The 14,905-nt window shown below is 50.4% G+C and overlaps 2 protein-coding genes across 2 annotated transcripts in view; one reads left to right on the forward strand and one right to left on the reverse strand.

Moving 5' to 3' along the window:
• Positions 1 to 5,031, forward strand: part of smg5 (SMG5 nonsense mediated mRNA decay factor) — a 40,401-nt gene extending 35,370 nt beyond the window's left edge. The window contains 2 exon segments of the mRNA XM_068022658.1: positions 1,298 to 1,436; positions 2,643 to 5,031. Of these exon segments, the coding sequence (XP_067878759.1) occupies positions 1,298 to 1,436; positions 2,643 to 2,726 (223 nt within the window). The 3' untranslated portion in view covers positions 2,727 to 5,031.
• Positions 2,745 to 14,905, reverse strand: part of LOC137356871 (ankyrin repeat domain-containing protein 35-like) — a 33,894-nt gene continuing 21,733 nt past the window's right edge. The window contains exons 9-17 of the mRNA XM_068022710.1: positions 14,676 to 14,707; positions 12,276 to 13,976; positions 10,867 to 10,956; positions 8,422 to 8,487; positions 7,520 to 7,638; positions 6,157 to 6,386; positions 4,612 to 4,804; positions 3,642 to 3,830; positions 2,745 to 2,847 (exon numbers count right to left, since the gene is read on the reverse strand). Coding sequence (XP_067878811.1) covers positions 2,745 to 2,847; positions 3,642 to 3,830; positions 4,612 to 4,804; positions 6,157 to 6,386; positions 7,520 to 7,638; positions 8,422 to 8,487; positions 10,867 to 10,956; positions 12,276 to 13,976; positions 14,676 to 14,707 — 2,723 coding nt within the window. The remainder of the gene's footprint in view (positions 2,848 to 3,641; positions 3,831 to 4,611; positions 4,805 to 6,156; positions 6,387 to 7,519; positions 7,639 to 8,421; positions 8,488 to 10,866; positions 10,957 to 12,275; positions 13,977 to 14,675; positions 14,708 to 14,905) is intronic.

A 14,905-nucleotide genomic window follows, 5' to 3' on the forward strand; every position in this document is an offset into this window, starting at 1 on the left:
GGGGAGTGGGTTCAGCAGTACTGACCCTCCGACAGTGCGGCGCTCCCTCAATACTGACACTGGGAATGTCAGCCTGGGTTATGTCTGATGTCTGGTGTGGGGTTTGAAATCAGAACCTCCTGACTCCGAGGCGAGAGTGCTAACCACTGAGCCAGAGCTGACACCTGACTCTGTCTCAGCCGGGCAACACATTGACAGTTGAACACACCTCCCCAGTATTTCTCCTATCACTCCAGAAGAAGATCTAAGCTTTGTTGCATATAGTGCATTTAAGCATTGAGCTGCTGTAATGCGGGGGTTTCGAAATTATTATTCATTCACCGGCTGTGGGCATCACTGGCAAGGTCAGAGGGCAGTTAAGAGTGTGGAATTACATATTGGCCAGACTCGGGTCAGGATTTCCTTCTGTAAAGAACATTAGTGAACAGGATGTGTTTTGACGACAATGATAGTTCCGTGGTTACCATTACTGAGACTCACTTTTTATTTCAGATTTATTAATTGACTGAATTTAAATTCCCCAGCTGCTGTGGTGGGATTTGAACTCATGTCTCCAGGTCATTCGTCCAGACCTCTGATTTACGAGTCCAGTACCGTAACCACTCTGCTACCATCACCATGAAGAGGGGGGGCAGGTTGGCTGTTAGGGTAGTGGTGCGCAAAGACATCATGGATTGCTAACTTGCTCATTTCACTCACCTGACTCCCCAAAGCCTGTCCACCATCTACAAGGCACAAGTCAGGAGTGTGATGGAATACTCTCCACTTGCCTGGATGGGTGCAGCTCCAACAACACTCAAGAAGCTCAACACCATCCAGGACAAAGCAGCCCGCTTGATGGGCACCCCATCCACAAACATTCACTCCCTCCACCACCGACGCACAGTGGCAGCAGTGTGTACCATCTACACGATGCACTGCAGCAACTCACCAAGACTCCTTAGAGAGCACATTCCAAACCCGTGACCTCTACCACCTAGAAGGACAAGAGTAGCAGATGCATGGGAACACCACCACCTGCAAGTTCCCCTCCAAGTTACACACCATCCTGACTTGGAACTATATCGCCGTTCCTTCACTGTCGCTGGGTCAAAATCCTGGAACTCCCTTCCTAACAGCACTGTGGGTATACCTACCCCAAATGGACTGCAGCGGTTCAAGATGGCAGCTCACCACCACCTTCTCAAGGGCAATTGGGGATAGGCAATAAATGCTGGCCTAGTCAGCGATGCCCACATCCCATAAAACGAATTTTTTTAGAAAAGAAACATTTCTCTAATGCACTTTCTTATTCCAGGCACTTGTACAAAATCCTGGACAGCTGCAAGCAACTGACAATTTCACAGGGCAGCGGAGAGGAGGAAGTGACCGGAATGGTCACCATCCTGACGGAATTCTCGCCTGATGATCCTGGGTCTCTCTCCATCCATGTGCAGGTCAGTCAGCCTCAGATGACACTAACCTTTATGACCCAGTATCTCTTTTTCTCTCTCTCTCTCTTTCCCCCTACCCCTCCCCCACCTCGCTCTCTTCTACAAAGATGCTGTCGAGCCTGGGGGTCAAATGGGAAAACATTAAAACTTGAGTTTGTTAGGTTTTTAGTTAGGTATGAGTAGGACCAGGTTACGGAAACAGGGTGGAGTGTTGACGTACTAGTCAGCCGTGGTCCCATTGAGTGGCAGACCGTCTGGAGGGGCTGCATGGCCTGCTCCTGATGCTATGTCAGTCACAGAGAGCGGGCCAGAGCAAAGGAGTGGGGACACGGTTAAAAAGGATTCAATATAATGTACCGATCAAGTGTAGAGGGTGGCGGATACTTGGACTATGGTGAGCAGTTGCAATTCACATCCCCATTTTAAAGTCATGCGTTCTGCCCTATTTTTACATTTCTGTGAGAAACCCACGTTACCACATTCACAATGGGAATTGCCTATGTAAACGTGTCGCAGTACACCCTTCTGCCAGTGGTGAGGCTGCAGCGCCTCCACTGGTAACAAGGTGCAATTGCAGTGTGACATGTTTACATAAGCATTAAAGACCAGGAAATTATAGCAGCAGTAATATTTTGCAGACAAATGTCTTCAAATGTAGGATTCTGAGGTAAGCTAGGACCATTGAAGTTTGTGTATTAAATCCAGACTCGGCTTTAGAACAGGGGTCAAAACATAACATCTAAATACACCGCAGTAGTCATTATTAGTGCAACGCACTTACATAGCGCCATAGACATCCCAAGGTGCTTCACAGGAGTGTTGGACAACATGTGACACCGAGCCACATAAGGACATATTAGGGACAGGTGACCAAAAGCTCGGTCAAAGAGGTCGGTTTTAAGGAGCGTCTTAAAGGAGGGGAGAGGCGGAGAGGTTTAGGGAGGGAATTCCAGAGCTTAGGGCCCCCAGGCAGCTGAAGGCACGGCCGCCAATGGTGGAGTGATGGGAATTGGGGGATGGGCAAGAGGCCAGAAATGGAGGAGCGCAGAGATCTCGGAGGGGTTTAAGGGGCTGGAGGAGGTGACGGAGATAGGGAGAGGCGAGGCCATGAAGGGACTTGAAAACCAGGATGGGAATTGTCAACGAGATTGGGAGAATTAAGGGAGAGTATTTATTCTGCGTCCAATTTATTTATTCCTTTCATTTCAGGCTGCACTGCAGGCAGCTCACAACACCGGCGTGGATGTCAAGAACATCTTGGATTTCTACCGACAGTGGAAGGAGATGGGTTGAAGGAGGCTCAAAGGGGGGTCACGACCTCGGACGAACCTCTCCAAAAAGCAAAAACACAGCAAGGTGTCTGATCGAAGCACGTTGAGCCGCTGCTGTGTTTGCGATGACCCGAAGCACAAATCTAACGTGAAAAGCGAGCAGAAACTCGATATCCGAGGGGAGGGGAAATATTTTGGGGTTTTAAAAAAACAAAAAGAGAGGAGGGATGGGGGGGGGAAAGCCAGGATCCTTTTTGCCCCTCGTTTCAAAGCATGCAACACGCGTGCGAGGAAATGTGGGGGTGGGAATGATAAGCCCCTTTGTTACTTGAAGTTCAACTGTGAGCATTGTCTTCTGTGCAATGGTTGGCTGTGGCTTAGTTCCCAGGACTGCCATCTCCCGCATGCAGCTGTTAGGAGGGGGCAGCGGCGGATTCTTTCCCCTGTTGGTTGCTCTTCCTGCCATCCCTGGCTTCTGTTCTGGGTGGCGGGCTCCTCTGCAGAGAGAGAGGGGACTCCTCTCTTCCCTTTTATCTCCCCCTACCTTCCTGGCGTCACTCGCTGGTGGGCAGTGTTGGCACCTACTGGCAAAGCCGTCCAAGTGCCCGTTCGCCAAGTGGCCGGCCCGGGGTTAGGGTTGGTGCTCTCTGACCCTCTCTCTTTCCGTTTTTAACTGCCTCTGGAGCGTGCTCTTTGTCTTTACCTCTTCTGTTTGTGTGTACTCTGGCGTGCTTGGTGTAAATTACCCGACGCTGTGGTCTCAGCTGCTTGGGGACTGGGCTGTGCTGGTTGTTGGCTTTGATTATGGGAGTTGGGGGGAGGACGGTGAGAGCGAGGGAAGGCAAAGGGAAGGGAGGCGAGGCGGAGCAATTAGCCAGTTGCGTTTGGTTTCCCCAGTGAGTTTCCCCCATTCCTCCTTTCTGCCACGTGTACCCACTGGAAGAACTCCCCAGCCCTTGTCTTGTGCGGTGATTGTGTCTGTAGTGTCTGATATTTAAACTGCGGTTTGGTGAAATTGTGCAACCCGTCCTCTTCCAGCTGGATTCCAGTGTGCAGAAGCACTATCCCGAGAAAATACATTTTCTCTTTTCCCAACGTCTCCCTCTTCCGCTGCCTCTCCCCCACCCTGGGATGAACAAGCAAATGCCCAGATTTTTCTCAAAGACTGACTTTACTGGTGGAAGGTGTGGGCTGTTGACTGTCAAGGATCCCCAACTCCCCTTGTGAAAGGGAGACACACGCCACAAGCACACTTAAAGCTTCCCCTTGCACCTATCTCTCTCTCTCTCCCACTGCCACAGCTCAATTCTGGCTTTCCCATCGTTCGGAAAAGGAGCACCCCATCAGCGGACTCCCGGCAATTTAAACCGCTGTTTAATCCTCGCTGAATTGAGTCAGCGGTTGTGTTGCCGCTCTGAGCTTTTTTTTGAGCATTGGGTCTTGGTCACTTGTATCGAGAGCTGGTCAAGAACGTAATTTTACTTCTTCTGATAAAGCATGCTCCCCTCTCTCCCCGACCCCCCCCCCCCCCCCCCAGCGTAATGACGATGGCCGACTAGTCGGGCACTGATTCCGTCCATGCACATCCTGACAGTGAACAGTGCGATCCGGCTGCGTTGGGAGTCACTGATGTGCCGACTGGCGGGGGATGTGAAGTGGGGGGGAGGGGAAGCGGTGTAACTAGGCAGAGGAATGGGGAACTGGAGAGGGAGGAGGGTGGGGAGATAGGGGATGGGGGAAGAGTGTGTTGGTGGGGAGTGAAAGGGGGTGTTGAGAGAGAGCGTGTGTGTGTGTTGGGGTGGGGTGGGAGGCGATGGGTGGAAAGAGAAAGGGTGTTGGGGGGAGAGAGAGAGAGCGCACGTGGACAGCAAACGGCTGTGCCATGGTCTGTGTATCTTTGTGCTCGCCTGCCGCTTGCTTGCTGTTCCTCCTGCTGTTGTTGCTTGTGACCAGAGTGTGACTGGTGTTTGAGAGCTTGTGGTGAAGCCTGTGCTCTGGTCCCCCACTTTGGGACTTTGGCAGATGAAGCGTTGGGAGGGGGTGGTACCGTGGGGTGAGGGGATACCCGGGTACCGGGCTGTTGTGATGCCAAGGCAGTTCCTGCACCACCATTTCCCAGCAGGTGGGTTTTCTATGATTCTGACCCCTCCCTCTGAGACTGCGCTCTGCTCAATGTCTTCTGACTGAAATATCTCTCTCTTTCTTCTTGTGGAAAAGATGATTCAGACCTTTTTCTCAAATGTAATTTAAAAGAAAAAGACAAGGACCTTTCAATCCCCTTGGGGGGAGAAAGGGCAATAAATTCTTGGAATTATTGTGGGAAGGAACACTTGCCTCTTGCTCAGCTGTGTGTGTGTGTTTTGTTTTTGTATCTTTTGAGCTCAGTACCGAGGGAGAGCTGCACCGTCGGAGGTGCCGTCTTTCAGATGAGACGTTAAACCGAGGCCCCGTCTGCCCCTCTCAGCTGGACATAAAAGATCACACGGCCCCTACTTACTCAACCAGTGCCACTGGAACAGTGGGTTCACTTCCTGCCACGGCAGAATGGCCTGGTTGAATTTGCTAAACGAGAGTTGGGGGGTACCAGGTTGGGTGCGAGGAAACCGCCACGAAAGCTGATCAAAGGTAAAATTAACCAGACCAGTCGTTAAAATAAATTTTATTTGATGCCGTGCGGCGACAAAGAAACCTCGCCTCGTTAACCCATCTGCCTTCGAAAAGCGTTTCCAGGTTTGATCTCTGTCCGCCCACCTTTGACCAGTCCCTGGATGGGTGTCAGCAGAGGCTGTGTGTCCCAGCAGTTTGAGCCAGGACTGTTCCAGACTCTGTGTTGCATTAAGCCTATCTCAGTCTAGCTAGCACCAGGGTGTTAGTTGGGGATGTGGGGTGGGTTTCAGAGAATCCGACTGGGCTCCCAATCCTTCCTAACCACGGTTTTCCATCTTCTAAAGTGGACCCTCAAGCGACCATTATATTGGAGGCCATTCAGCCCATTGTGCTCATGCTGGCTGTCCCACTCCACCCCCCCCCCCCCCCCCCCCCCCGCTGCTCTGTTCCCAGGGCCCTTAACATTTTCTCCCCTTCCAGTATTTATCCAATTCCCCCTTTTGAAAGTTACTATTGAATCTGCTTCCATCGCCTTTTCAGGCAGCGCGTTCCAGATCACAACAACTCGCTGCGTTAAAAAAAAAACATTCTCCTCATCTCCCCCCCTCTGGTTCTTTTACCAATTATTTTCAATCTGTGTCCCTCTGGTTACCGACCCTCCTGCCACTGGAAACAGTTTCTCCTTATTTACTCCATCAAAACCCTTCCTGATTTTGAACGCCCCGATTAAATCTCCCCCTTAACCTTCTCTGCTCTAAGGAGAACAATCCCATCTTCTCCCAGTCTCTCCACATTAACTGAAGACCCTCATCCCTGCTCCCATTCCGGTAAATCTCCCTCCGCACCCTCTCCAAGGCCTCGACCTCCTTCCTCCAGTATTCTAGCTGGGGCCTCGCCAGTGATCTTATAAAAGGTATACCATAATTTGCTGATCTGAAGGAGGTGAAGGTTTTCGATTATGTTTACAATCAGCCTTGGAGAACAGAGTTCGGCCGGACTGTGGTGCTTCCGCGACTGAATGGCATACTGACTCTGGCAAGGAATGGAGGTCCAACAATGCCCGTGGTTCTGACCTCTGGCCCAGGAGAGGGGGAAATGAAAGGAGAGAGCAAATTTTTGTTCTCTATCCCAAGTCTGGAACCACCTGTGTAAAACTCCATTTCTGTGTCTCTGTTTTCAGTTCTGGATCAATTGTTAATTTTAAATCGGATAGATTTTTATTAACCAGAGGTATTCAGGGTTATGGAGGAAAGGGGAGTGTATGGAGTTAGGACGCAGATCAGCCTTGATCTCATTGAATGGTGGGACAGGCTCAAGGGGCTGAATGGCCTCCTCCTGTTCCTCTGTTCCTGAGTTCTTTAGTTAAAAACGATTCCAATCCCTTCAAGTTAAAGTGTGACTGGTCTCTTGGGTGAGATGTTTCTTTTTGGGGGGGTGGGTAAGAGAGAGGGGGTCCTGTGAGGATTTGATGCCTGTATGTTCCATTCTGGAACTTCCCACTCGCGAAAGGATCGAGAACGAGAGGGCACAGATTTAAAGTATTTGGTAAGAGAAGTAAAAGCGAAATGAGGGAAAACTTTTAACACGCAGCGAGTGGTTAAGGTCTGGAATGCACTGCCTGAGAGTGCGGCGGAGGCAGGTTCAATTGAAGCGTTGAAAAGAGAATTAGACTGTTATGAGAAGGAAGAATGTGTAGGGGTGGGGGGGGGGGGATGGCATTAAATGATTTGCTCATTTGGAGAGCTGGTGCAGACACGACGGGCTGAATGGGCTCCTCCGCTGTAACAATTCTGTGGAACCTAGGGCTGTGCCACAGTGGGGGGGATGTGCAAGAAAGGAGAGGAAAGCTGGAGATGGGGCTGTGGGGCAAACCTGGGGAGCAATGCACAGACTCGCTCTCCCTATGCGAATGAGGTTCTGGATGATAAGTAAGGCCCAATGGGTTGACGATTGTAACTGACCCTCCTCTGCTGCCCTCCTCACCTCACCTCACCTCACAGTCAATCTAGCCTCATCGCCGTTGAGCTTACTCCCTAAATACTCCTCTCCGTCTTCTGTGGAAAGGGACAGGGTGAGGTGGTGGGGGAGGGGGGGGGGGGGGAAGCTTCTGACTTTGGAGGCAACAGACATTTTCCGTTCACTGATTCCGAACCGGGGAACTTGCTCTGGGCACAGGCCGAGAGCTATCCCAGTTAACCTTCGGCAAACTCTCGGTATTTCCGGCCAGATTGCATCTCCGTGTCCACCTCCTTCGTCCAGCTAAACAGTCCTTGCTGCATCTTCCAGATTCCCATGAGGACCAGGTACACCTCTTCATCCATCACACCCTGAAACACGGGAATAAAGGAATTTATTCCCATCTCGACATATCCTAAGGGATCCCGGATAATCTCAGGAAATAATAACTGCGTTTGTACAAGTGCCATTACACCAGTAAAAAATTTCCCAAGTGCTTCATAAAGTGACCACGTAGCACAAAAGGAGACATTAAGACAAATAACCAAAGCTTTACTCTGTATCTAACCCCGTTTTTTTTTTCTTGCAACTGCACAGCTCCCTGCAGAATTGTATAGCCCCCACCCCTTGTTCTTCTGGCCTCTTCCACCTCCCACAACAGTCCAAATAAAGTAAGAGTCTGGTGCTCAACACCCACCTCGAAATACAGGCTTAATCCAAAAGTCTTTCCTCCTCTGCAGCAAAAGTTGTTGAAAGGTTTTTGCAGTTCCCTCCTCAGCTCTCCCTCTCCAGCAGCACTGTCAGCTGCACCTCGTTGAGGCACTCAGCACTCAGTATTCCCAATCACAGAGGAGCCAATCTGCGTTTTTTTTTTCTTTTTGATGGGGACAGTGTAGAGGGAGCTTTACTCTGTATCTAACCCCGTGCTGTACCTGTCCTGGGAGTGTTTGATGGGGACAGTGTAGAGGGAGCTTTACTCTGTATCTAACCCCCCGTGCTGTACCTGTCCTGGGAGTGTTTGATGGGGACAGTGTAGAGGGAGCTTTACTCTGTATCTAACCCCGTGCTGTACCTGTCCTGGGAGTGTTTGCCCAGTAGTGACCTCCCTGCAGGGATGATCAGATCAAACCAGTTCCATCTCGCAGCCTCCTTACCTGGGCAGCACGGAGTAGATGAGCTCGGTATGTGGAAATTACTCGCTCGTGGTGTCTCTCTGCATCCTGGAAGGAGAGGTCAAAGAATTAATTGAAAACTGACTTGTCGGAGCCGCACAGCAGCCATTTCGAGCAGATTTGGCCCCCTGGTTTCCCCTTCTCGCTTGCTGCTGCAGCAGCTGGGCTCAAAGCCATGACCTCTGGCCCAGGGGCAACACTCAAGAGTTCACCCTTGACGTCGTAAGTTGGGGGAACTGTGGGTCAACTCAGCATGTTACTGAAAAACGTTCTAAGTCCATCTCTCAGGAACACCCCAACACCTCAGGGAGGTGGAGAAGCCGCAGGTATTGGGAAGGAAACATCTGATACAACAAGGGATTGAGTTACACGAGCAGATTGGAGGAGTTCTGAATCTTTCAAGTAGGCGCCACAATATTCCAAAATGCTTTACAGCCAAAGTGCTGTTGTTATGGAGTTGTTGTGACAGCCATTTCAGTGCACAGCAAGCTCCCACAAGCACAACTTGCATTTATAGAGACACAAAGGCGAAATACGGCCGGAAATCTGAAATAAAAACAGGAAATGCTCAGCAGGTCTGGCAGCGTCTGTGGAGAGAGAAGCAGAGTTAACGTTTCAGGTCAGTGACCTTTCATCAGAGCAGAATGCACCCAGGTAAACATAACGAATAGGAGCAGGAGTAGGCCATTCGGCCCTTCGAGCCTGCTCCGCTATGTAATAAGATCATGGCCGATCTGATTCTGGCCTCAATTCCACTTTCCTGTCTGACCCTGTAACCCTCAACTCCCTTGTAGAGCAAAATTCTATCTAACTCAGCCTTGAATATATTCAATGACCCAACCTCCACTGCTCTCTGGGGAAGAGAATTACAAAGATTAACAGCTCCCTGAGAGAAGAAATTCCTCCTCATCTCCATCTTAAAAGGGAGATGCCTTATTCTGAAACTGTGCCCCCCTAGTTCTAGACTCCCCCACGAGGGGAAACATCCTCTCAGTGTCTGTTTCCAATTAGTTAACCAATCCTCTATCCATGCTAATATATTAACCCTATCACATAAGTTCTTGTGTAGTAACCTTTTAGGTGGCACCTTATCAAATGCCTTTTGGAAATCTAAATACACTACATCTACTGGTTCCCCTCTATCCACCCTGCTTATTACATCCTCAAAGAACTCCAATAAATCTCTCAAACACGATTTCCCTTTCACAAAACTAAGTTGACTCTGCCTGATTGTATCATGATTTTCTCCATGTCCAGCTACTACATCCTTCATAATGGATTCTAGCATTTTCCCAATGACAGATGTTACGCTAACTGGCCTATAGTTTCCTGCTTTCTGTCTCCCTCCTTTCTTGAATAGGGGTGTTACATTTGTGATTTTTGAATCCGCTAGGGCCTTTTCAGAATCAAGGGAATTTTGGAAGATTACAACCAATGCATCCACTATCTCTGCAGCCACTTCTTTTAAGACTCCAATGTGGGCCATCAGGTCCAGGGGACTTGTCGGCCTTTAGTCTCATTAGCCAACTTTATCTTCATAGACTTGTAATTGCCTTTATTTAAGTTTAAGACACGAATTTCAGGCCCAAAACTCAACTAAAACTGAATGTGAAATTCTCTTGCCTACAGTCCTTTACTATGAGGTCATTCATTAATCCTGTCTCACTTTACATTACCAGGTCTAAAATAGCCTGCTGCTGGATTGATTTCAGAACATATTGTTCTAAGAAACTGTTCCTAACACACTTTATGAACTCATCCTCCAGGTTACCTTTACCATTTTGATTAATCCAATCTATATGAACATTAAAATCACCCAGGATTAATTGCAGTATCTTTCCTATAAGCTCCCATTATTTCTTGATTTATATTCTGTCCTACAGTGCAGCTACTGTTAGGGGGCCTATAAAAAAACTCCCACCAGTGACTTCTTTCCTTAGCTATTTCTTACCTCCACCCAAACTGACTCTACATCTTGATTCTCCGAGCCAAGATCATTTCTCGCTACTGTGCTGATGTCATCCTTTATGAACAGAGCTACCCCACCTCCTTTTCCTTTCTTCCTATCCTTCTGAAATGTCAACTATCCTTGAATATTCAGTTCCCAGCCTTGGTCACCTTGCAACCACCTCTCTGTAATGGCCATCATATCACACCCAATTATTTCTATTGGTGCTTCTTCCATCTTGTTACGAATGCTGCGTGCATTCAGATAAAGAGCCTTTAATTCCAACTTTTTACCATTTTTCCCTACTCTGACCTTATTTGCTGGTGCACTCTTGCGTTTGTACACTCTGTCCCTTCCTGACACACTCTGGTTATCATTACCCACATCGCCACCCTGCATTATTGCCTTGTAACCCGCTATATTTAGTCCATCTATGAGATATATTTTTTGATTCCATGATCCATATTTTATGCACTGACCTTGAGTCTTTGCTCAGCACACTCAGATTGAAGCTGAAAGTTCTCCTTTTCGTGTTCGAGCCTCTCAATGTTACTCCTCATCTCCCTGATCTGAAAGGACAGGACAAAGCGACAGCTTTACTCCTTCACATTCGATTATTTCCGCTCTGCTTCCTCGAGGGTTTAGACCCTCAGCTGAGCTTCTGCCCCCTTCTCCTTTCCGTCACCAACACACCTCCGTAACATCACCCGTCTCCGGCCCTACTTCAGCTCAGCTGCTGCTGAGACCCTCATCCTTGCCTTCGTTCCCTCCAGACTAAACTTCAGTGCTTCTAAAGCTCTGCTGCCCCTAACTCGCACCGAGTCCCATTCACCCATCAACCCTTGCGCTCGCTGGCTTCTATTGGCTCCCGGTCGGGCAACGCCTCCATTTCAAAATTCTCAACCTCCTGTTCAAATCCTTTAATGGCCTCATTCCCTCCCTACCTCTGTAACCTCCTACAACCCTCCGAGATCTCTGCGCTCCTCCAATTCTGGTCTCTTGCCCATCCCCCCCCCCCCCCCCCCCCCACCGATTCCCATCGCTCCACCATCGGCAGCCGTGCCTTCAACTGCCTGGGGGCCCTAAGCTCTGGAATTCCCTCCCTAAACCTCCTCGCCTCCCTCTCCTCCTTTAAGACGTCCCTTAAAACCGACCTCCTTGACCCAGGTTTTGGTCGCCTGACTTAATATCTCCTTCTGTGGCTCGTGTCAAATTTTGTCTGATTTGCACTCCTGTGAAGCACCTTGGGACGATTACATCAAAGGCGCTATATAAATATAATTATATCTAAGTCTTGTTAAATTTTAGCTGTGAGGAACTGTATTTCCCCAATATGTTGTTAATTAGCTTTAAAAAGATTCAAAAAGACTGAAATGATACGAAGCCAAGAACTTGGGATATAATCTTGGAGCCACAGAGGGAAGGGAGGAAGAGAGAAACAGGCTCTGTGGTGTGATGTGTGACATGACTCTGAGTTAAAACATGTTCTTGCAATTAGGATTTACATCGGAGAAAAATCCCATGAGATCTGACTTTCCAACAAATCTATTTTCAGTTCCAAATCAAATAGGAAATAAATTAAAAAAAACATAAATTTGAAAGGGGAAAAAGGAACAGCTGTTCATTAAACTACAGTCCAAAAAACTCACGAGGAATGAAATGTTCTTGTTTTTTTTTTAAGTGAATTTACTTAAGCATTTTATCGTCACCAACCCAGGCAGTCTCTGGGAATGGACTCACTGTGCACATTTGAGTAAGACGGTGAGAAATAAGAGCAGGAGAAGGCCATTCGGCCCCTCCAGCCTGTTCTGTCATTCAACACGATCAAGCATCCCACCCACTGAGCCATGACTCACACTGACAATAGGGCTTACAAATGATTTTTTACCAGCTCCTCTTTCTCAAAGCAGGACTCGGCGTATCCCTCCACTTCTTCCCGGAGTTCGCCAATTGTCTGTTCCAGCTCGATGCACTTTTCCTTGGAGGTCTCCAGTTCCTCAGCAGCAATGGCCAGTCTCTCCTCGTTCATCTTCCTCTGCGACGCAGATTTCTCCTTCAAGTCCAGAACCTCCTGACGGGAAGCCTTGCAGGCAGTCGACGCTCTCTCTAACTCCTCCAGGAGTTCCTCCATCTCCTCCTGCACCTTTAAGAGTTCATCGCGAAGCGCTACCATCTCCATCTCTTCCGATGTCTTGCCCTGAGACGCCTGGGAGGTGTCCTGGCTCGAATCTCGGTTCTGCTCAGTCCGTACTCTCGGGTACTCGTCCCGATTCGGCTCCGACGTTTGCTGCCTCTCGAGAGGTTTGCTCTGGAGATCGGAGACCGTTCTTCCCGAGGGGACCACCTCCCCTTCCTGGATCCTTAAGGAGCTGATCTCCGAGTGGGCTTTCTCCAGGCTTGCCTTCGCCCGGGCATTCTCCGCCTCCAGTTCCCTCTTGGCGTCTCTGAGCGCCCCCTTGAGCTCCGCCGTGGTGTCCCGCGGCCTCGCGCTCTCCTCCTCGTGCGTGGCCTGTCCCAGCTCCGCTGCGCGGCTCTGCTCCCTCAGCTTGCGGTTCTCTCCTCGCAGCTGCTCGGTCTCCATCTGCAGGTCCACGTACCCGTGCTCCGTCTCCCGGATTGTCCCCTTGAGGTCCAGGATGGCTGCTTTCCAGGACGCCGTTATCTCATCGTGGATCTCCAAGGGAATAAAGTCCGTCTGCAGTCTGGCCCTCAGCGTATCCACGTCCTTTTGCAAGCTTTCATTCTGCTGGGCGATACTTTCCTTTGCTGTCTGAAGCATGCGACACTGCTCTACGAGCTCCGCCAACTGCCCAGGGATGAATGTCTCACAGCGGTCATTCAAGGCTTTGGAGGGATCACCACCCACGTTTCCGTTCCCCTTGCTCTTCAGCTCTTCCTGCAAATGTTTCACGAGGCTCGTGAGCTCTATGTTATTCCCGGTTAGATCCAGCACCTGTATCTCCAGCTCCTCGATCTGCCTGCTCTGGGAACACTTCCGAGTCCGGTACTGAGACATCAGGGCTCTCATGTTGTCCAGGTGACCCTCGAGTTCGGTGAAGCGCCTCTCGGCCAAGTTCTTCTCCTCAGCCAGCCCGTCCCGCTCCTCGATGAGCCTCTCGAGGTCCCCGTGGGTATCTGCTCGCCACCCTCCCGTCTCTGCCCGCTCCAAACCGTTCCGCCCGACTTGCTCCTGGAGTTGTCGCTTCTCCTCCTTTTCCCGCTCCAGATTTTCCCTCAGGGCCTCCAGCTGTTGCTCCAGCCTGTCCATTCGCAGGTCTATCTCCGTCAGGTCCGCTGCCCGATTCTCATCCTCCTCGATGCTCCCTGGACCCGCCACGGCTCGCAGGATAGCGTTCAGTCTCAGGTTCAGCTGTCGCTTCATCCCCTCGTACTCCTCCGCCAAGGAGTCGCACTCGGATATCTTCCTGGCCAGGTCTCGCCGGAGCTCGAGGGCGGCTTCCTGCTCGTCATCGTGCCTGCTGCCGATTGCGCTGAGCTCCTGCTCCGTCGCCACTTCAGCCTGGAGACCTGTCGGGCCGACCTCGGATGCGGTCTCCGGGGTGGAGCTCTCGGATCGGTCTGCGGGCTCCTGCAGAAGCGAACAAATTGTGAGAGGCATAAACCACACTGGGGAGAGGCAGGAACGCCAAGCGAGGGCTTTCTGCTGCAGGTAGGGGCACCTCGTGTCCCTGGGGTGGGACTCTCACCCATGAATCTCTGAGCGAGGCCTGCGAGTGTGAACGTTAACACCATCTCCCACCGCCCCTGCCCTCCTTTCCTGGGGGCACGTGGCTCGGAGCTACCAGGAGAACGGGAGAAACGGCAAGCGGGTTCTTCACACTGTGAACTCCACTGCTCCCCCCCCACCCTAACCCGCACCAAATCCCATTCACCCTGTGCTCGCTGATGGGTTTTGGCAAAAACCTTGATTTTCAAATTTTCATCTTTGTGTTCAAATCTCTCATGCCTCCTCCCTATCTCTGTCACCTCCTCCAGTCCCGGCAACCCCTCCGAGAACTCCGCGCTCCTCCAACTGCACGTTCCCCCGATTCCCATCGCTCCACCATTGGCGGTCTCACCTCCAGCTGCCTGGGGGGCCCGAATCTCTGGAATTCCCTCCCTGAACCTCTCCGCCTCTCTCTCTCTCTCTCTCTCTCTCCTTTAAGACGCTCCTTAAAACCGACCTCATAACTGGCTTAATGTTTTGCCTGTCAATGAACATGTAAAGCGCCTTAGGGCGTCTTAACGGCGCTACCTAAGTAATGAGTTGTTGTTGTGCCCACCTTACCTGACAAAGGTTCTTGCCCCTCTGCTCAGCTGCTGAAACGAAACATAAATCACGTCAGGAAAACAATGTTGGGGTGAGGGAGAAGCTATTTAGTTCAGTAGAGGACATCCGGTGCAGGTGGGGACCCTCTCATATTCCCAGCTGCTTCTCGCATGCAACCGCCCCCTTTAAGACCAGCTCGATTGGCTGTTCTACTTATTTTTAATGACCTTGAACAGGGCCCCTCGGAG

This window comes from Heterodontus francisci, chromosome 46, assembly GCF_036365525.1.
Source record: "Heterodontus francisci isolate sHetFra1 chromosome 46, sHetFra1.hap1, whole genome shotgun sequence".
Classification (NCBI taxonomy): domain Eukaryota; kingdom Metazoa; phylum Chordata; class Chondrichthyes; order Heterodontiformes; family Heterodontidae; genus Heterodontus; species Heterodontus francisci.